At 39.5% G+C, this 22,205-nt stretch overlaps 1 protein-coding gene across 1 annotated transcript in view; it reads right to left on the bottom strand.

Moving 5' to 3' along the window:
- The window catches only part of LOC118323849 (metabotropic glutamate receptor 7-like), a 32,552-nt gene extending 10,654 nt beyond the window's left edge, over positions 1-21,898 (bottom strand). Inside the window, exons 1-6 of the mRNA XM_035655887.1 lie at positions 21,676-21,898; positions 15,212-15,347; positions 14,467-14,621; positions 11,780-11,917; positions 9,710-9,910; positions 3,650-3,789 (exon numbers count right to left, since the gene is read on the bottom strand). Of these exons, the coding sequence (XP_035511780.1) occupies positions 3,650-3,789; positions 9,710-9,910; positions 11,780-11,917; positions 14,467-14,621; positions 15,212-15,347; positions 21,676-21,787 (882 nt within the window). The 5' untranslated portion in view covers positions 21,788-21,898. The remainder of the gene's footprint in view (positions 1-3,649; positions 3,790-9,709; positions 9,911-11,779; positions 11,918-14,466; positions 14,622-15,211; positions 15,348-21,675) is intronic.
- Positions 21,899-22,205: the final 307 nt, after the last annotated feature.

Below are 22,205 nucleotides of genomic sequence, written 5' to 3'. Positions count from 1 at the left end.
GGAGCCACTGAGGTATGAAATATGTGATGATAAGGAAGGAGAATGGGATTTGGGATTGCAAAATGCCTCTTTTAGACTTTGCAGAGCTATTTCTATTTATGATCATGTCATCAAAATGAAAAGTGCAGTGTACAGACGCACTGAAGAACTATCAAAACCCCTATCCAAAAAGGCCCTGAGGTGTTTCATGATTTAAGCTCAAACTACAGTATAGTCTCAACATACAAGTCAGCCTGTAAAAAGCTGTGAAGAAATGGAATTTTTAGGGCTCTTACAAATTTTGTTAGGGCATTAAAAAAAGCTAGGATAATATTCGGAGCTGATCTTTTGATTTATTATGAAAGTCCACTGATCCATGGCTTGAAAAGCATCAGAAGATTAAAGATACTCCAACATGGTTTAGGCAGTTTCACAGAAATATATCAGCCAAGTAACCAAAGTAAATTACTTGGACTCCAACAAACAAAAAGAAAAAAGATTTGAGTGGTACTAAATTAAATTGATTTTATTGTCATCTAAAACTGCTCGGATATGACATGTTTAAAAGGGGCTTTGGGACAATGAGTGTATAACAGCCTACGTTAAAATCAGAACAGCATAGCGTAAAACTATATTAGAAATGAAGAAGAATTAATTTTAGTGATATTTTAGTGTGTATTATGCCTTGTAAAGTGAATTTGTGAGCTAAAGGTACCCTGTGGAGTTTTTGTCATCTAGTAACGCTACGGAGCAGTTTTTTAATGTGTGTCCCTGCTTTGTTTGTCTCATGTATGTTCACAAGGAAACACATGCTCTTGATGCGATACACAGTTCTGTCAATAGATTCACATCATTGATCTACAGGTGGCGGTAATGCGCCAAGCAACACAACAATGTACCAGCCAAGACTGCAAGATTCAATATATCTGTTCTCTTAAAGACACATAATGTGATTTTCTGAGTAACACTCAATTTAAACATGACTTACAAGAATACCACTGGTCACTTTTCACTTACTTGTTTTCTTACCAAAATTTAGATGAGAAGATTGATACAAATTTCCTTATTAGCATGTTATGTCTCATTTGTTTAATCCGTACAAAAAATGGCCACTGGTTGCCTAGCAATGTCATGATTATTGCCAGACTCAGAGAAATAATCTGGCAAATAACCTCCTGTAAAACCACAACTTCCAGTTTTTATTCTTCAGTTTTGTACAGATTGAACAAAGAAGATACAGTGCGGTAATTAGTGAGCTTTAGAGAGGCTGGTAGGTGGGTTATTTGTTAAGCTAAGCTAACCTTTTTTTTTCTTTACTTAGAGACATTAGAGTGGTATCGACAACACATGGGCACTGCTCAGGCAAGCAGTGTGACCCGGCTGTGACTCCCGGCATGAATAAGTAATATTCCTTAAAATGCCAAAATATTCCTTTAAAAAAAATTACTATTTCTCTCATTCCTCACCTCTTCATTTCTGTGGTGTGAAATGGAATTCAAACAAATGTGAGTGTGCACACATAACTCATGTTACTAAATACCGGCAGATAAAACATTCCACTAGTTACAAATATCCTCACATATAACATGAGTCCAGCTGAGGATACTAACAGCATTGCTTCCTCCAAATGTGGCAACTGTCAATAATTGCAGACACAGAGCTGTACCTTTGCAGCAAAAACACACACACACACACACACCTACAGTGTGTTTCTGTTGCGTGTACCTGTATGACAAATGTGTTGTTTCTGTGGTGTCTGGGTAGATTATCATCTGCCATTTATCTGGGGGCATGAAGGTGCCATTTGTTATTTGGACAATGAATGGTGCTCTCTGGAAAACCTCCTGATTACACACAGTGTGGCAACGGTAATGAGACCAACAGCTCTGTTGCTATGGAGACCAGAAGCAAGGTTTTTGACACCTTGGACTCATACAGATGCCATCGTTTTTTCATTTGGGCTTTTGCTTTAGTTGTTAATTTTTACAATTAATTTGAGCTTTAGACAGCTGGAACAGCATTACATTGTACTTCTTTACCAATGATCACAAATCATCATTCCAGGGTAACCTTTAAATTAAACTGCTCTGTGTTAGTGAACAAATAGCTATTGCATTGGAATATAATTGCACTGTAACAGCATTTGGTTTGTAATCACACTAAAACAGAAGTCTCCAGCAACAAACGTTGTTCCACCTGTGCTATCAAATCCATTGGGTTGAGTTTAATTCTTGTGATCCAGAGTGCCATTATGCAAATGTTAACTCATCCATATGTAAATATCATGTTTTTGTAATCTCAGTTACATAGAAATACCTAGAAATTTTAGCCCAGGTTTCATCCTATCATGCAGTATGGGCAATTTTCAAACGATGTTTCTTTATTGTCCACATGAATCACCCAAGCCCATTCTAGTGTTGTGACAGTGAGATCTATTACAGTGGCTACAAACCAACACCTTACACTTAGAAAAGCAGCACAGCAGCTGTCTCCAGCTCTACACCCAACACTAATATTAGACAGTATTTTTTGTAGGTGAATTAAAGTTATTTAAAGTTAGCATGGAATGAATAATGCCTTATCCATGTTCTTATCCCATGGGTTCTACTATCTTTTGGATATGCGAAAAATAAATTACATTTTCACACATTCTCCTATTAAAATCCTTCACTTTTCCTATAAAGTACCCAGAGCTTTCATATGATTTATCTTGCTCTCTTGGGTGTACCTTAAATTACGTCTGACAAAATGGGATCATAGATTTTGAGTTTCATCATGTACAGTAAAACCTGCAGGAAAGCTACCGAGCACCAAGAGTAACATGGTAGGTGTGTATTGAGGTGTCAGTTTCCAACAACATCAACATCTTCCGCAGCTCTCTGCTGCCAAATCCTGAACATATACAGTCTGACACTTGGGTTAAAAACACTTCCTCCCACTCGCCTTCACCGTCAGCCCTCCAACCTATGCAGTGATCTCCAACAACGGAGCAACATCATTGTCTGTTTTCTTTGTACTTTCTTCTTTTTAATGTTGAACTCTCAAATCAAAACCCTTACTGATGTTATAGTCTAGAAACATATCAAACGTCTTTTTAATAGCATACAAATTGTGAATTGTGATCTAAAATTATCACATTTTATTCACCTTCACACACTGATCTTAAAATCCTCACTTTTTTTTTCTTAAAACCCTTGGGATATTTGATAACCTTTGATAAAATTATGTTTCAATTATGAATATACACATTTGTCTTCTTAAATAAAGTCTGAAAGTAACTTCCTGTGGGACTAACATTAGTAGGCAACACATCAACTGAGATGTGCGTGTGTTTCCCTATTCATCGCCAGAGGAAAATATTACACCTGAGGAATTTTGAACATTTATATTCTGAGTAAAGATTAACACTGCCTTTTTCTTGCTAAATTACACAAACAGATTCATTTTTGCACCTAGAACACATCAATTAGACTGAAAGCAAAACATGCCTGCACCTGAGCTCTCTTCGTATTTGAGATGCAAATAATGTGCACCCCCTTTTCACAAAGAGATTTCAATTTAGGAAAACACGGGAAGTCTTCACGCTTATAAATCTTTAGCATTTAGACAACATTTGGCATTGTGTGTGTCTGTCGTCTGTGTGTTCCCTAGTACCAGTAAATCATCATACCCTGAGCTGGAGGGTCTCCACCCACTGTCCTACCACCTTATACTCTGGGGTGGAGGAGTTGGTCATCTGGAACTGGAACAGGTCATAGCGTCCTGGAGCATCACCGTTCTTGTTAAACACAACAGTGGTGCCAGCACTGCCTGTACAGAGCGAAAGAGAGAGAAAATGCAGCAAAATGACATTAGAATGGTAAAGTGTTAGACACACGCTGATGTGACAAAGTAAAGCAACTCTTCCAACAAAAGAATAACATGAACTCTTAACCCCTTGCCTCTTACTGTGCGGTGGCCTACAAGGACAACACAAAGGACCACAGTGCGTTTGAGTCAATTCCTCCCAGTTAAAACCTGCAAACACAATGACCTATATCTTGAACCTTTATGAAAATCACGGGAAGGGAAGCAAACTCCCTACTGACCAATATAGCACTTCCTCACCTGCTTCATATGAATCATCGCAGCTGCACAACGGCCACTAGAGGAATATATTTTCACATTCAAAACATGGTTGGATATGTGAAGTCCCAGCTGTGCTCTAATATATATTCGCTGCTATTTCAAATGTATGCACACCTCCTCAGTAATGCATGTCCGTCACACAGCGGACAACAACAGGAGATATAGGGAGGATTCTCAGGTCAGCCAAAGCATCATACGGTCCCCATCTGCTCTCAGTGTGTAGCAGCCTGTCTCAAGCAGAGCCCTGAAGATTTCACTAATTAGCTCAGAGAGGACTGCGGACACCTCAAACATTATGCATGAGGAAAAAGAGTTCTTTAAATGTGCATTTGTGCGAGCTCTTGAACCTGTCAGTATATGTTGTGGACGTGTTTACATCACTCAATTATACGAGTCTCATGACTGAGAGTGTGTGCGAGGTAGTGTGTTAATGCAGATGTCAGTCAACAACAGATCTCCCTGGCAGTAGCGTTGAATGTTGAGTGGCATTAATGGGAAAAACGGTTGTGCTTTATTTTATACATGAGGTCTGCATTGTTGATGAGGTCATTTTTACCATCCCACAATGCTGAGAGAGAACGAAAAACTGCTGCATTTTTACAGGTCTATTCACCTTGGCACTGCATACAGTAGCTCATGAGCACGAGTGGAGATACCATTTTTGAAATGGGACGGGGGGAGTCTGATGACACTTGGCATGGGAATTAAGTACTTTAATAGCTGTGGCTATAAAAAGTGTAGAGAAAAGACCATGAGCATGTGTCCAAAACACTTTTGGGAACATGTTGTCTTTTGTATCTAGAACAGAGCTTGTGGCTTTTGGTTGGAAGGCCACTGCACCTTTTCCTTAGTTTTCAGCCAGAAGGGAATTTCATCTCCCTCCAGTTTTTTCTTCCAAGGACATTTGTCATTGAACATTCTACAAAAGTTTCAGGCCAAAAGACTCTTGTAAAACAAGAAAGGCACAGGGAGAAAGAGGAAAAGCCCAATTCAGGCAACATGATAGGGGGCCATTTGAATAAAACACTGTGGACCAGCACTCAAATTTTCCTTTTTGACTTTGTGACACCATTGTGCATTACAAATGTCAGCTTGTAAAACCTTAAGTGGCCATTTCGATGTTGATGCAGAGCCACAAATCCCTCACTATCTGCTGTTATGCAAAGTGATGGCACATATATTCCACATTAACAATACAGAAATGGCACCACTGGAGTCATTTGACCCATTGGTCGTAGAACACTAATTCATCGGTATCCATGTGCGTTGGCACAGAAAATAAAGCGTGTTCAGAATGAATTCCAGTGTACTTGTAAAGCTCACAGTGAAAACCGTCTCAATATGAAAACCAAACTAAAACTCGGTGGGTGGCAGTCACCGTCCTGTCACTTCTACTTTCACCAAACCGACAGTAGACTTGTTGACACAGTGTATAAAGATGTTGACAAGGTATTGACTCCTGTGAGCAAAAGCAGTGACAGGGTTAGCATTCTTACTCCACGCCCCAGCAAAAACATACACAAATAAACAAACACACAGAGTCATTCAGTAAAGTGACATGAGTGATTGGGCACTTGGCGCTCTTCAGCTTTAGAGCAAATAATTAAGTGCCGTTTCTGTGTGTGCAGATAAAAAGGCATTAGAAATTCCTTTGTATTTTCTATTGCCTGATATTTTCAAGGGAACAAAATGGTCTGTGTAGACTCCTTAGTGAGAGCGCTGTCTAAGATGAAAGATTTATGCATTTGCATGTGGCTCTGAACTAAGACATGACAAAAGTGCACTGCTGCTGTGCTGCGCCGAGCAGTGTGGGTGGACTGGGGATCCACTGCTGTGTTTCTCTCGCATCATTATTCTCTCCTTTTTTTCTGCCTCTCACTCCTCAGCTCCGTGACTCGGGCGCAGTGGGGAGATCAACAAAGGAGGCTTACACTCCTTCGCTCTCAAACATACATTAGCAGCAGCACATACACAGGATAATGTGCATGGCTCCAGTCTAAATGCAATAAGGGCCAGTGAGATATGCCTGAGCCACAACACAACAACCTTTGCTTGCCAGTAAAAAGGTTTGAGTATATAATAGCAAGACAGGAAGAGGTAGAGGTGATAGAGAAAGTAGAGATCTTATTTTTGGCTCAGGTGAAATGAACCTCTTTCTTTGTCAGTGCCACACTGAGGTAAATGGAAGTCAGCACAGGCCCAGATGGTTATTGAGATTGGACAGCAGATTCTCAATCCCATGCATGAATCTGCACTTAGTTAAGGTCTACTTGAAATCTCAGCACTGCTCAGGCAATTGCATATATTCTGTTTTTTTAGTTCCACCTTAAAATCTGAAGGCTTCTTGCCTGCTGGAACTCTGCACTGCTGCCATAGCGACAGAAAGGCAGGCAGCTCTTTAGCGTTAAGATTGCTGACGGAAGTTTGTTTTTGTATGTTTTTGTATAAAAGTAAATGTAAAGAGTTATTTGCCCTGTTAAATATGATAAATGTGTTGCTCAAAGTGATGAACAATTTATAAAAAGTGCATAGGAACAAACTTTTAATGGATCAATATCATTTTAGAGCATGATGATATTGATATTAAAAACACATCAAAAATCCCATCCCTTTATTATGATAAACAAGGTCATTGTTATTTTCAAGTCTTGCTGCTGAAATACACGCTAGCACAGCAAATGTGTATTAATCCGCAGCAGAAATTAATCCCAAACAAAAGCACAATTTGCTCCTGTTTTATTAACAATTAACGTAAAAAAATGTCAGTACCCTGCTGTTATAGAAAATGATTGATACATTTATGACCCATTTCTAAAGATTTAAATCTTCAGTGGGAAGGAATGAGCTTAGGACAGACACAGACAGTGGTAGGGAAGACACAAAGTATTGACAATAACAAAAGAAATTTGTAGAAATTTGACAGGCTGAATCATACAAATACAGATTTCACTGTTAAGTTAACTTTTACTAAATCAGATTTTATGCATATGGTGATGTGTTTTCCTAAAATTTGATTTCAAATTGCAATATATAACTTGCTCACAGTATTGAACTGAAGGGCCTGTATCATGATACGTATTGTTTCACCAGATTAATTCCAGTAAACAGCACTAGGCTCAATCGCTGCGCACATCTTTTTAAATAGGTCTTTGTTGTTGGTAGGAAAATAACTGAGCCAATCAGAGCTTTTTAGGCACTATTACTAATGGGGAAGACATCTTCCTGTACAGGAGCCAGACAACCAGCTACATCCATGAAAAAAAAAGGGACAGGCATGAATGACACTGACACAGCTGTACAGGTTGTTGCAAGTCGCCTTAGAGATATAACTCTTAAATGAGCAGATGTTTTAGACTGTTGGGGAAAACTTCTGTTTTGACTGAAAATGTTTCCACAGGACGGAGGTCACTCACAAAAGAAAACCCCACCTCCCAAGACGAAATCGGCTAACATGACAAAATAACGCCGTAAAATGAAATGGCAATTCAGTCTTATTCTAAGGATAGAAATGTCACGTTCAAATTCCTCAAGTACTACCGCTGTTGATGACTAATGGCACTAGAGATGTGGGCTTAAATCAAGTTAAGTAAAGACTAGAGATGTGCTGCAGGTACAAGAAAATGCATTTAATGACAAAAATACTTTTTTAAAGTGTTCCTATTTCACAGCAAAATGTATTTCATTAGCAGGCGATCTATAGTAGCACTATGTTACCTTTTCATGTATTCATTTAACCAGGCATTAAAGCAAGATTTTTCTTCTCCCTGCTCCTTTTCAGACATTTAATATGTTTAGGTTTATTAGACTGTAGTTTATATCTTGTTTTGGAAATATACACTTAAATGATGCAAAAAATAAAGAATTAAATTAAATAAAGCACTGGGACCTTCAGTTAAGTGTTTGTACAAGATGTCTCTCCAAGTACATTCAAGTACATTTTTCCCACAACACACACACACACACACAGTAGAGTGTTATTTTAGTACTTTTTTAGTACAATATGACAATGAGCTGGGTCCACCTCTAAAAGTAGGCCAGTTTTGTGAGAAGATTACGCTGATTCTTTACTTTAAACAGCTGAATCTTATCTAGAACATATTTTGTGAAGACACAATGTACTTCAAAAGAGTCTCTAATGATCACTGGCTGACATACATGCCAGCACATTTGTAATGACAAAGGTTTCTCTTGTTTTAAACTCATATCCCATTTGGCTCTCTTCCTCCACTCACTTCTGCATTGTAGAGCAGTTGTCATTAATAGCTATTTGCCATTAATTGTTAAGTATCTTTCACATCACTTTCTGTACAGGGCTGAATAATGTAGAGGTTCAAGTACTGGCAGACCCATAATATATCATATTCCACAGATCCAGAAAATGTTGTGGTGCTTTGAAATATGAATGAAACTGAATGTAAATTTTAAAGTGTAGTGTAGCCCACAAGCACATGCTGCATGAAACAGAGGAGGTATGTATTTAGTTCTTATTTGCCTATTTTTTATTGTCTGAAACTGAGATGATTCTCTTGTGTCCAGAATTTTGTTGCACTCTGAATTATACTTGGAGATGGGTGTGGACACAGCAGCTTTAAGTAAAATACTTGAGTAGTAGTAGCATGTAGTATCGTTTTAAGAAATACACTTTGCTTTCTTGCTGAAAGTTAGATAAGAAGCTTGATGCAACAAAGACAGCTTATATCACTTGTTCTTCTGATGTTTGATGAGCTCATACCTCCTCAGACTCAAGCCTGTCAGGATCAGCTATATTTTGTGCTTAATGCTAACATTAATGTGCTACGGGTAGCTAAAATGTGTATATTTGGGGCAATATGATGTGTGCCTGCAAGTTTAAAGCAATTTGCTGAGAATTAGATGAGAATATTGATACCTGTAGTGTAAATGTTTAACTGCCAACAGGAGACAGTTAGCTTAGCTTAGCATAAATAATGGAAACAGAGGCAAACAGCTAGTCTCTGTCTAATGGTTAAAAATCCACCTACCAGCATTAACACATTGTATCTTATTTGTTTAATCTGTACAAAATCAGACTCATAAAAAGCTGTTATTTGTACGGATTTATGAACAAACAAGACAAAACTTGTTAATTAGTGAGCTTAAGGGTTGAGCCATGCTAAGTGTTTCCCCCCTGTTTGTACTAGGCTAGGCTGCTTTATATTTAGTGCACAGAAATAAGAAGGGTATCAATCTACACATCTAACACTCAAAAAATTAAAAAAGCATATTTCCCAGATGGTAACTTTAACTAATATACGGTACTAGGGTCAGTAAGCTAATTTAAGCTAATAAAAAAGTGTGACATAATTGTTTTAATTCATTCATAGATGGTTCATCCATAAATTCCTAAAAGCTTATACATTCTCTTATATGATATCTTGCTTTAATCTACAGTTTATTGTATTCTTCTAACGAAGCAGTAGAATAGAGTACAGCTGCAGTGATGATGAGTAGCTATAATCTAATTTAACTTGCTTGCTACAGTCAGTATAAAATGTCCTCCAAAACTCTGCCTAAGTAATAATATAACTCATTTTACTTTTTTCTCCACACATCTGACTGCAGACTTTTATAATGTGTCACTCACCGTTGAAGCTGGTATTGCGTATGTACTTCAGCAGAGTCTTTCCTTCAGCAGACTCCATTTGTGGACAGACGCCAGGATGATCAGGACATAAGTCCCTATGCATGTTGTGGAGAGCGTGGGCCATGGCATACACCGCGTCAATCACAAACTGCACCTTCCCTTCCTGCTCGTACTTGGAGTCTATCCCGATGCGCTCCTGGCCTGAGGCGAGGAAAGGAAGAGGAGGACTTACAGCCAAATGCACCATAAACTATTAGACATTACATCCTCGCAGCAGTGCATATCATCTCCAGCTTTATTTTTATTCATACATTTACCATTTTCTGCCAGTTAGTTTAGTTTTGATATTGTGGGAATTACACCTAAAGGTACATTGTGGCACAGAAAATAAGAAGACACATTTAATTCCCAAGTGGAAAATATCAAGCTGAGCTGTGAGACAAAGTGTTTGTGACAAACACAGCAGACTCAGATTGAATTACTGAGGTGTATTTCAAAGTAATAGGCTGCTAAGAACAGAGCTCACTTGTCCCATCAGCAAGGTGATGAAGATCACCATGAACTTTAGTAACATAGTCTTCTACAGTGGCTTCCTGCTCTTTTATAGTCTCCTCCCAGTGTACTGCCCTTTCACTATGGGCTGCTGTAAAGGTTTTGCCTCATGCTGCTGATACACTGCTTGAATACGTAATGTACAACCGCTGCTGGGTTTTTATGTTTGTTACAAATTGAATTAGCTATTTTATACTCCTGGTAGATCAAAGCAGCACTTAGAAGAGTGAATGAAAATTATAACAACACAAATACTACTATTACTTTTAATAATAATAATCATCATGTTCATAATCATCATCATTATCATCATAATTTTAATATTCAAGCTCCCAGTAAACAAAGAAGCATCATCAAGGAAATAACACAGAATTCTAAAAGACCATTTTCTCCTCAGTGATAGCTGTTCATAGTTCACTCACTGGAGGAGCAGATGATGTTAGTAGGAAACATATAAGAATGTGGGGGACTTGCATAAACTGAAGGAGGTCAAATTCAATCTGTGCTGACATTTCAGCCCATTTCTCAGAACTTAACATACGTTTCAACCCACACATAACCTTTTTGCTTTTCAAAGTACTGCATAGGGTGCTAAAACGACAGCCCTTGAATGCAAAAGACTCCCGTTTGCATTTAACATTCATAAATATCAGCTCAGCTTGAGGTATGAAAAAGAATATACAGAGAGTTGTACAGCCACTTACAATGAAAAAAGCAGAAAAAAGGCATTTACAGTCATTTTACAGAGGGTTTGTAGGGCTCACTTAGTGGTCGGCATCTTCTGTCTTTGACGCATGATAAAAGACGGCAAACAAGAGATTATAAAGGGAACGGAATCCTTCAGCAAACAGTAATTTGTGTCACCCTGCCATTACCATCATCACGTATGCAAGCAAGAAATAATACAGCAACCCACGTCATAGGCATCATCCTCGTAGATAATAAATGCAGTGCCATGTCTGTCACACCGTTGGCAGGCAGAGTTTAGGTAATACGAGTATGCATCGCTGTTAGCAACAACACTATCATTAATGCTACCACAAAAATGCACATGAACAGTATTTACTTAGCTTTCTGTAATTTTCTCTGTAATTTCCAACCTAAATAAAGTATACTCTGGCTCTGTGCAGTTAGTACACACGGCACGACTGTGCTGAGCTGTCAAGGTGACTGGGTTAAGGGGGAATAGAGGGAATAGGGGAAGAAGAGTTACAGGACATTAGCCACAGGAGCAGACGGTCTGTAACTGTAGTATGACTAAGACACGTGGTGCATTATTATTCTAATAATAAACTCTGCTTGTCCTGCACCCGCTGGGTAGAAACACCTGGTGTTAGACTTTCTGGCTGTGCTGCAGACAAGAGGGGTTGAATTAAAACCCCAACAGTCTATCTGCAGCTTCTAATGCGAACAAAAGGTCAAGTTCACATCAACCTGACATAGGAGGGCAAAAATATGCATCATATATTAGTGTAATACAGAAATGTTCCTACTTTGTTCATGTCAAAACTGATGTACCTGTGCATTTACGGCTGGAATCCTCTCTCTTTGAGGAACTGAGGAGTCTGCAGTCAAAGTTTTCCTCCCAAAACTCTGCAAACCACACGTTCCTGCGATTGTTCTCCAGGGTGAGAGCAGTAAAGTATTCATCAAACCCTGTGAATAGAGGAAAGAGGAGAATAGTTCAGTTCCGGACCAATTATCAACCAATTGAAACCTGAAGGAAATGAAGCGAAACTTGTGCAGCAGTACAGTGGTGGTGGCCGCTAGGTGTTGGAAGGACAGCAGCAAGCCCTACTTCATCAAAATTTGACCAAGGTGCTTCCTCTTCCTCTCCAGCCCCATGGAACTTTAATCACTTCTTTCATCTAGGAAATTACATTAATTAAAAAACAGGATGCATAATAAATAACGACGGGATTGTAAGTGGTGCTGCAGCCTGGTGCCTCAGGCTGCAAGGTCCTGTATGTGCCAAACAGGTTTTCTTCACTTCATGAAATCCATTACAATAGAGATGGATTGAAGGCATGATGTATTAGCTTAACACTAATTTCAGCAGGACTTAGGTGCTTGCATGAAGCATTAGCTTGAGGATAGATGACTTGCAACAAAGGAGAAAAAAGAAAGCCAGGTTTGCTAAAATTTGTTCTCTTGTTTGTGCAACTTTACCACCCAATGTGGGTCAGGAAACTGAGCTGGGACAAAACTTCACAGTGAGATTCATGGTGCAGTTTTTTTTTTTTTTTACTTTTTGTTAAAGAAACACAATTTTCTGTCTGGAGAATAATCTGAATTTTCACATTTTAAAGTCTCTCTGTCTGCGTCTCCACTCTCGGTTATCCAGTCATATCAGCTGAGTCGTGGGTAGCGGTGATAATGGCTAATCAGAGAAGAATGACTCAGCTGATTTTCTTTTCAAAAGACCATCAATGATGCATGGTGGATTAATAATATTCTCGCTGCCAGAGTGTACATTTGTCCTGGCTAGACCTCCCCTAATTAAGGAAAGCTTCATAAAACTCAGACTTTAAAATTTCCTCGATTGTGATGATGAGTGGTTATTAGGATTGTGACACTGGACAGAACTTAAAATAGATGGTGCATGCTGAGAATATTCTATTTCTGTGGCGAATTTGTACATGTCCTCTCTGACAATGCAGCAGTTTAATTTACTCGTTTGCTCCTCCTTTTTCCTGTGGGTGGACTTATTTAAGCTACATTTTTACAAGAGAAATCCAACCCTAAGCACGTTAAAAACGGACTGATAATGGTATTTATTTTGGAGTTTAAAGAAAATGTTAAAACTAAATTAAACCCTTTTTCTCAGACCCATAATTTTGTGTCCCTTTTAACAATGATACCAATTTCTCCATAGACAGCAGTCTATATAATATGTAAAAATACACTGATGAGGAAATCTGTGGTTACTCCAAAAGGTGACACAGTTTACACTGGTTCGTTTCAGTATCTAATAAAATCTTCAGAGTAGCCAATTTGACCAAACTGACTTTAGTCTGGTCATGTACACCCGGCAGCCAAATGCAACAACAAGGTCATACTTGTTCTCTGAGTCGAAAGTCATTCTGCAACATTTAGAAAATTGAGGACTGAAGTAGAAATAGAGGAGGCAGGTGAAACTGTGGGTGCATGAAAACGGAAGATGAGAATATGTCATCACAAAATATCTCTTTAAATGTACTAAATGTCAAATATATCCATTATTATTATCTAAATGTGTTAAGTGTTTTGAAGGGTGCAAATGTCTTATTATCAACCAACTCTGTAGTTCCTGTAAGCTCTATGTTTTAGCTAATTGTTTTGGTTTTATAACCTGCAAGCTTACCGTTTTGGTTCAGTCTCACTGCTCTCATCAGCACTATTTCTAGACGCAGCAGGCAGCTTTTTCTGATGAACAAGCTCTGACAACCCCACTGTACACTACTACTACACTACTATCCGACACCAAACAGCAGACAAAGTTAGCAATCAGCTAGTTTAAATAGTACATAGATATATAGATATTTATTTACAGATATTTTTGTTGGTAGACAGCAAAAACAGAGCTAAAAGGTGAGTGAATATTTAACAAACATTTGCCAGATGGTCAGAATTGTGACTCTAAATGAATGCGAATATAATGGCTGTTTACTGTTTACTAACACATTCACAAAGACAACTTTATGAATAAATAAAAGGTCAATGTTGTGCTTAAAGTTTGTTGCTGCCTCCATGTAGCGAGAATAAAAGGCAAAAATGTTTTATTTAAAGCAGCTGTTATCAATATTTTTATATTAACAATGGATAACTACTTGTGCTAAACAAGAGCTAAAAGGAGAGTTAATATTGGACTAACATTTGCCTTGTAGTCAAAAACACGACTCCAAATGAATGCTAATGTTGCTCTGTAACTGCTGAATCTGCAAATATACAACTATTTGCAAACAAGTCATATCAGCTTAAAAGGTGATAGATAATGTGTGTTGTGTTCACAGTTTGTTTCACTGCCTGCAAGTTATCCAAAACACAATTATTGCAGGTTTATTATTTGTTTTTTGTGAGTTTTCTGTCTATAAGTAATTACAAATACAATTGGGTTAAAAAACAAAAGAGTTACTGTCAACAAAACAGTACAGTGGAAAACAATACAACATGTGAAGTGTGCAGTGAATGTGTGTGTGTGTGTGTGTGTGTGTGTGTGTGTGTACCTTCAATGGAAGAGCGTTTGGGCAGTATAGTGACTGCACCCACCGCTACATCCTCGAGCTGGTGGATCGGGCTGCTCTTGGCCCCCCAGCTGTCAGATCCAATCCACAGGAAATGGCCGACCTGATTGGCCCTCTTGGTGGCATTGAGAACTCCCCTGCAAGGACATTTGTGTGTGAATTAGGAGAGAGCACAAGAGGTGTGTGCAATCTAATATCTATTACACAAAGGCACAGCTAGCTTTAAGGAGTTGTTTGGACATTACAGCTCTGGCATAGATAGTTCTTCAGTTTCCGATGGAGAAGAGGAGAAACTATTATTATTTTGCATTAACTGGTATTTTTAATCATTTATTCAAATATAACAGTGGTTGTTAGAATCATTTATGTCCATGTCTCTCAGTCATCTTCTCTTTTCTTCCATTAATACATCCACTTCTGGATTATTCATTCAGAGTTTTCAGGTACTAAATGTTTGACTCTGTGTGTTCTTTACAACATATCCCATGGGGCATTGTAAATGAAACAATATCTCTGTTTTGTTTTGTTGTGATCTGTATTCTCACTTCTCCTCTGAGGCATGCTTGTGTTTGTGTTGTTGGAGGTATATTTGTGTAGCACGCATGGTAAATCTGTGCCTCTAGCCTGTCTACAGGAGCTGCTACTCAGAGATTAAAGACCTCAACATGGCAAGTCATCAACGCGCCCGAACAACATGGATGAAGCCAGAATGAGCTGCGCTCCTCACCGTATGTCTTCTTCACTGGCAAAGATGATGACTGCCCGCGAGTGCTGTGTTTCCAGCAGCTGTTGGATGGCTTTGTCATAATCCTCCAGTTTAGGGTTGTGGGGAATTTTCAAAGACTGGGCGATGCAGATTCCACCTTTTTAATGGGAAAGGAGTAAGTAAGTAATGATAAGGCCTCTGGGTAATCACACCCATTCACTCACTCTCGCACACAGATGAACGCACACACAAAAACCTGGGGTCACAATAGCTGCTTTTTTTTCCTATGGAAATGGAAAACATCTGAACACAATACTAAGAGGATGCTGTCATGCTTGCTATGGAGTCTAAATGATAGTTGTACAGTGTATACATTTACATTTTGGCAATGATCTGAAAACCACAGCAGTGTGCAATATAACACTCAAATTGTGCCCTCCGACTGAGCACCAGAATCATTTCACAGAGTGAGAGAGTTAAAAACATATCTGCTATAACAAATTCAATGGTCTACTTCAACAGGGGACATAAAGCTACAGATTTTATATAATGGATTTGAGAGAGTCCAACATCTTGCCATTGACTTTTCATTCAAAGTCATTATCAAACATCTCTTGTTGGAACCTGAACCAATAAGATAGCACAGCCGGCAATAACAAACAAAGAGGATATTAATACTGACAATAAATCATTCTCAGACAGGTCACCACTAATGAGTTTGTACAGGATGAAGGTTACTGATTGCTTCCGTGTGTTGCTATATAGGTGCTAGATATTTGGCACAGTATATTATTACAATTGGCTTTCAGAAGTTTACTAGATATTGTTGTCTTCAGGGTTACATTCAACAGCTCATTATCGGGCAGAGAAGCAAAATGATTTCTTTCATAAAAAAAATAATAGAGTTTTGCTTCTGTCTGGTGTGGTAATTATAGGTGTGGAGGACAAGCTAACCTCTGAGGCACTTTGGATAAACAGATAATATGATCACCTGAGTGATAGAACATCTTAACTACTGTAGGCCTAGACTTGAAGAAGCAGCCTGTGTCCTGAGTCAACAGCAAAGCTCTACCCAAACCAATTAAATTTTCTCCCACTCAAGCATTTTAATAGCCTACCCAATAACCTTTCAGTTTGAGTTTCCCTGAGTAGACAGAGAAATGGAAGGAATCTCCTAATTGCCAGTCTCCTCAGGCTCATTACTTTGATATAAACAGCTTTTAGCTGGCAGATCACACATCTTCAGTTGGGGTTTAGTGTGGTGTTTCTAAAGGCGGAAAATAGCAAAATGACAACTGCTGAACCTCCTCTTAACTAACCATTTTTCAAGTATCAGTTGGCAGAATTGAGAATATTTCTTGATTTGAGAAAACATCCTGTATGTGCCAAAAGACCTCTGGGATGGCAGCTGTTATCCTCCTTAAGTGGACTAAACATAAAAATGGAGATCCCGCAAATGGCCTAGCTGTTGCTTAAGGGTTTGTGGTATCCTGTTAAAGTGAAACGTGCTTGGTGTCATTTGTGCAGAGCAGCCAGCATTGTCAGTCTCCAAGGGACGCCACTAAAGCTCTGTCTCAGCACAGAGATTTTAGTTGATTTCAGCCAGAAAGCCTACAGTATGACACACTTCCAGGTTTCTTTTAGGGAAAGAGACTCTAGCACTGCATAATATCTGATTGTGGTGTATTAGCAGCACCCTTCCGTTCCAGGTATCACACGCACATTAATTCCAGAGATGACATTTTTTTGTAGAGAATTTAAATCTCATGAAAATGTATTAACTCCATTATGAAAAAAAAAGAAAAGAAAAACCCTGCAGGCTTGTGTGGAGAGTTATAATGGTGTAACAGTCTTGAACAGAGATATATTATAGGTCACAACAGTCAATAATACAGACAGAGACCACAGGAGCCACTGATGAAGATAAGAAGCACTTGGAGCAGATCCCATCTTCAGAGAGCGCGAGCACCAGAGCAGAATGTGCTGCCGGCTTAAAGCTGCCCTACAGACTGCGGACCGGTGGCTAAATTATTGAATGCCTGCAGAATACCTCATCTGTCAGTCAGTCAGGTGGTCAGTCAGTCAGTTAGTCAGGGAGGCAGGCACGATGGAAATGCAAGTATTGTATCTGTACTTCCAGAGTACTGTGCTGTGAGTTGGACCGCCTTCACCTGTCACTGGAAGGCATTGTGTGGACTTGAAAGAGTCCTCGACTCAAACAGTGGGTTTAAAGAACAGCCGCATGTCTGTCTTGGCTGGAGATGTGTGATGTGAGACGGATGAATGTCAGGCTTTGGGAGAAGAGAGTGTTTTACTCCAACTCGTTGAAGTCTTATCCGAGAAATGGGATTGTATAGTAACACTTTGCCTACTGGCTATGTTACAGCGCCAGTATACTTCATCAGAACCGCTTGTTAGATGGTCGAACAGCTTTTGAAACCCCCTCCCTTCACACCTTTCTGATGTGAATAATAATGTATAATGTATATTATTCGTTATAAAACTATTTCTGGCCTGGTCTTCCAGGAGAGGCTGTTATGTGCGCAGTTATCCCCATATTTACACAACTGAACCTTCCTAAATCCCAATCCTTTTTGCTCTGTGCTCTAATAACAGTTGAGCGAGCCTCGGTCAGAATCTCAGTCAACTCCTTTCCTGTACTTGTGTTGAAAAGCGACCGCATTCCGAAGATGGTTAAGTGACATATATATTGTCACATTAGCCGTGGTTCACACCGCCTACGTCTGCGGCGTGTCTTAACAGATTAGAGCAGTCACACTGCTAGTTAATCTACATCAATCGTTAGCTAGCTAGTTACATTTGAAAGCTGATGTTAATAAAAGTAAGATGTGGCTATATATAGCCTCTTTTATCTTTTAACTATATTCAAAATGCCATTGTCTTTTCAACATAGACAAGCCTAGCACATAGCGGCATAACTGAGTACAGGAAAGTAGAAGGTTGACCTGAGGACTTAAGACGGGTCAATTCTAAACAGATTCCAATGTTCTTGGACAACTAGTTGTATGCATTGGTAACCCAGCCCTTATAGTAGAAATACAAGTTTGTTTTGTCTACATACTCAAATAGAAGATGTGTTGGTTTTTAAGACTGAAAGTTTTAGCTGCACTTTATTAATTTACTTATGATCCCACACATAATATCAAAACTATAGGTGCTGTGAACCTCTACCCTCTGCTCTACATTGTATTAATATATCAAAGACAGCTTAATGATCACGATGGCCAAATTCATCAAGCTCTTGGAAGTTCTCCGCTTATCTGCCTGAGTGCCACAGGTCATGCACTGCATTAACTGCTTCAATTATTCATCCTCAATGCCCTCGGTTTTGAAAATGCACTCCAGGGTGAGGAATCCAGCTTCGCCATTTTGCTTAGTGAAATACAAATCCCTTTAAATTAGAGGCTCTTGATGGATTCGACCCCCCACCCGCCGACTCAACACCCTCCAAACCCAAACCTCCAGGGGATCCGTAATGCTGCAATTATATTTATCACCTCGACAGTCACAAGGCAGACCTGCTCCCTCCAGAGTCTCCCCGCTGGAACACATAGGAGCACATCAAAATGGGCTAACATGCAGCTGACATTCATATTCTACATCTGTGTGCCCTTCCATATCCTGTGTGCTTTTCCACTGTTGGTCTGAGACTTGGCAATGTCGAAGGGTCATGCACTAATATCGTGGTTTATTTTATGGTGTGTATGGCTTCCTCCCCAGTCCTCTCCTACTGCTAAACGTGAGTGCTATATTTTACTGGGAGATTTTTTTTCCCCCCTCACAGCTCAGACTAGATCTAAAAATGCATCGTGTTGGCAACTCGCTGCAATCAATTCCACAGTGATACTTTGTGGGTGGTTTTCCTCAAATGTGAGTCTTTTTATCAAATGGGAAAACTGAACTCCATCGCTCTGGCCTGAGTCCAGACAGACACAGAAAAATACAAACAAGATTAATCTCTGCCAGCTTCACCTGGAGCCAGAATGAAGGTGCAGAATGGAACAGTGCCTAAACAGGGGAGAGAAAGCAGAGCAAAAAAACAATAGAAAAAAACAGAAGAGATCAATACAGGCTGACCATCACTCCAGTCTCAGCTTGGGGTAATGGGCAGCCATATTGCATTAGTCCGCTAGATGGTTCTCCTTGAAGTGGTGAAGCGAGAATCCTACTAATGCATCTGACATTTCACAGCAACCAAACAGGGCAGCCACAAAAAAACGTCTCAGGGCCTCAAGGATCAGCTTGCATCGATGCTGCAACATCCACCCAACAATGTTGTTGTTGTTCTGCAGTTTGGCAATTTCTAGACACTAATGTGGGTTTAATATATCTATTCACAACACACTAACAGTATTTTCTAGATATTTTCTCTTTCCATATTCAGTAAGATGTTTACTTTTTATGCCATTCAATTCATTCCCGGCAGCCCTGGTGCAGAACCGGTGCCTTTGAATGAATCCTGTGAATGTACAGTTATGCTATTACATAATTAATGTGTTTATTAAAGATAAGATGCCTTGGGTACTGGAAGCTTTCCTTTAGAGGAAATAATTCCCATTTGTATATGAATACGAAATACTGCAAAGTGACTGCAGCTCAGTAGCAACAAGATGAGTCAACAACAACAATGGCTTATAATTTCATACTCCTTGTGTAGCTGTTCAAGAGTCATAATAATATCAGTGTGTTTACTGCGCTTTGCAAGAGAAAAAAATAAACATCAGTGGAAAATGCATCTCAGAAAACCAGCTTGTAGGAACTGTGTTTATTACAGGATATAAGATGAATGAAACTTCCAAAATAAGTCTTAAATAAAGACTTTTCCTTATTCGTTCCTACACAGGCTACTTTCCCTTTCTCTCTGTCGATGCAAATTACACGGCCACAAACAGCTTCCTAAAGTTTTAATGAGTGATCACACTGGACACGAATGCACACAGATAAAATATTCATGCATGCTGGACTTGTGATTGGTGCCTGTGGGATATCATTAGCTTTCCCCATTTTAGAGGTTTCCGCACATTAGTCTGTTAGAAGAGACAGAGATCACTCCCTGCAGATTTACAGGAAATGGATTGGGATCCATCGAAGTCGAGGTTAGAAGCAGCAAAATACTTGCTCCTGTTGTCATGAGTTGCATGGATGTGCCATCAAGGATCATGGAATGGTATTTTTTCCAGCCCAGATAACATCCATCCAAGTGATTATTTCACAGAGATGGAAAAGGGATCGAAGTTCTGGACACACAGCTATTTCCACTTTTTGTGCATTAAATACATTCTTGCATTCACGGTCAGTCAGTTCAAACTGACCGTGCTGTAAAAATGTATGCATTTCCTGATCTTTTCGAAATGCTGCAGCTCCAACTGGAAAGTCCCTACAGCACAGCTCTAAAGCACAGCACAGTAAGCCACATGATTTGACAAAGATAGCCGTTGTACTGTACAGCAACTGAGCGTCTCCTGGCGACAGCAGTGACTGCTGATTCACATTTACCACCACATGCCAACAACAGCATCAATGTGGAAAAAGCAGGTGAGTCAAGCATGTGCACGATTTTCAGGCCAGTTACAGGCAAAACCCCAACACCTTCTCTGAATGCAAATTTATGTTGTAATTACTCTTCAAGATCCTTATTCTAACCTCTCAAAACCCAAACAACTTAGCTGTTAAGCCTGAAAAAAGATCATTGCCACTTTAAACAATCACCATTAATGTTACATTACAGGACCCAACAAACAAGACTGATTCTAATAGCTTGTTTTCTAGACCATTCAGTGGTTCGACTCTCTCTGTTTAATCATATGGTTTCCAAGAGAAATGTCTAGAGACATTTACCAAAGAAGACCAGCTTCTTCTCTGAAACGACTAAATATTTAAAACCTTGCTGCTTCATACCCACAACCAAACCAGAGTGGTTTGAACTGACTGACCACAAAGCTGACTGCCCATCATTACCAGCCCTGCCAGCCCAGCCCTTTTTTATCACTAGCAGGGATGAAAAAAATTAGGTTGAGTGAAACAGGAAAGGCAGAGTGTAAAGCAAACCCCATGTCTCTTGAATGACCAGTTGCCAGACCGCTCTCTCTCGTCTCTGTTGGCTAAAGAGAATACATTAGACATTTTCAAACAATTACTGTGTACCCCGCAAAAAGATGCAATGGTTATATTTTAAAAATTGTGACGCGGGTACAGGCTGTGCTCTATATTGTGACGTGGCATCCTCTCTACAAGCTGTTTCACTACATTTCCAGTAACACTCCACAACTCACTGGGGGACTGAAGCAGAAGTTGCCAAACAGATCAATAATTCATCCACCCAAAACAGATTTTTACAATAAATTGCAAATGCAAAACTGATCTTGCTCTTGTGAAATTCGAGTGCATGTTTAAATCATAGAAACAAACCAACAAAAGAAGGTTATTATTCTGTTCAGTGACCATCACTGATCACCTTTCTTTACCTGCTTCTTTAGAGAGTTGTGTGAAGGCCTCCACTCCCTTCTCTCCATAGCTTCCCTCTGAGGCGATGGTGGAGACGTAACTCCAGCCCAGGGCTCGGATAATGTCCACCATGGCCTGGGCCTGGAATGAGTCTGGAGGAACCACCCGTGAGAAGAAGTCATAACGCCTGTCGTCACTCAATTCCGGGGCCGTTGACGCATAACTGATCTGCGGGATCTTGAAGAGAAGAAGTGGGGTCGGGGAGGAGAAGGGAACATTTAGTCATGTGTTTGTGTTATTCTGGTGCAACATCATAGGTCGTTGCTATGGTGACTAAAAGAATCCAGTTTTTGAATGGCTGTGTCCAAAATTAATCCCTTTTTACTACAACATGTACTACATTAACTGTGCGCCATTTTATTTGAGTGTCTAAATTCTGAGCGTGACATGTAAGCACAATATGCCCCCAGTTTAATGCTCACAATGGAACAAAAACTAGTGTCCCTGGCATGTATGGTAGAATTTTGCTAGCAATCCCACAATGGGTTGT

This window comes from Morone saxatilis, unplaced genomic scaffold (genome assembly GCF_004916995.1).
Source record: "Morone saxatilis isolate NCDOM2014 unplaced genomic scaffold, NCSU_SB_2.0 Contig15, whole genome shotgun sequence".
NCBI lineage: Eukaryota > Metazoa > Chordata > Actinopteri > Moronidae > Morone > Morone saxatilis.
Note: the sequence above shows the minus strand (reverse complement) of the source record. Positions and strands in the feature narration are given on the sequence as shown.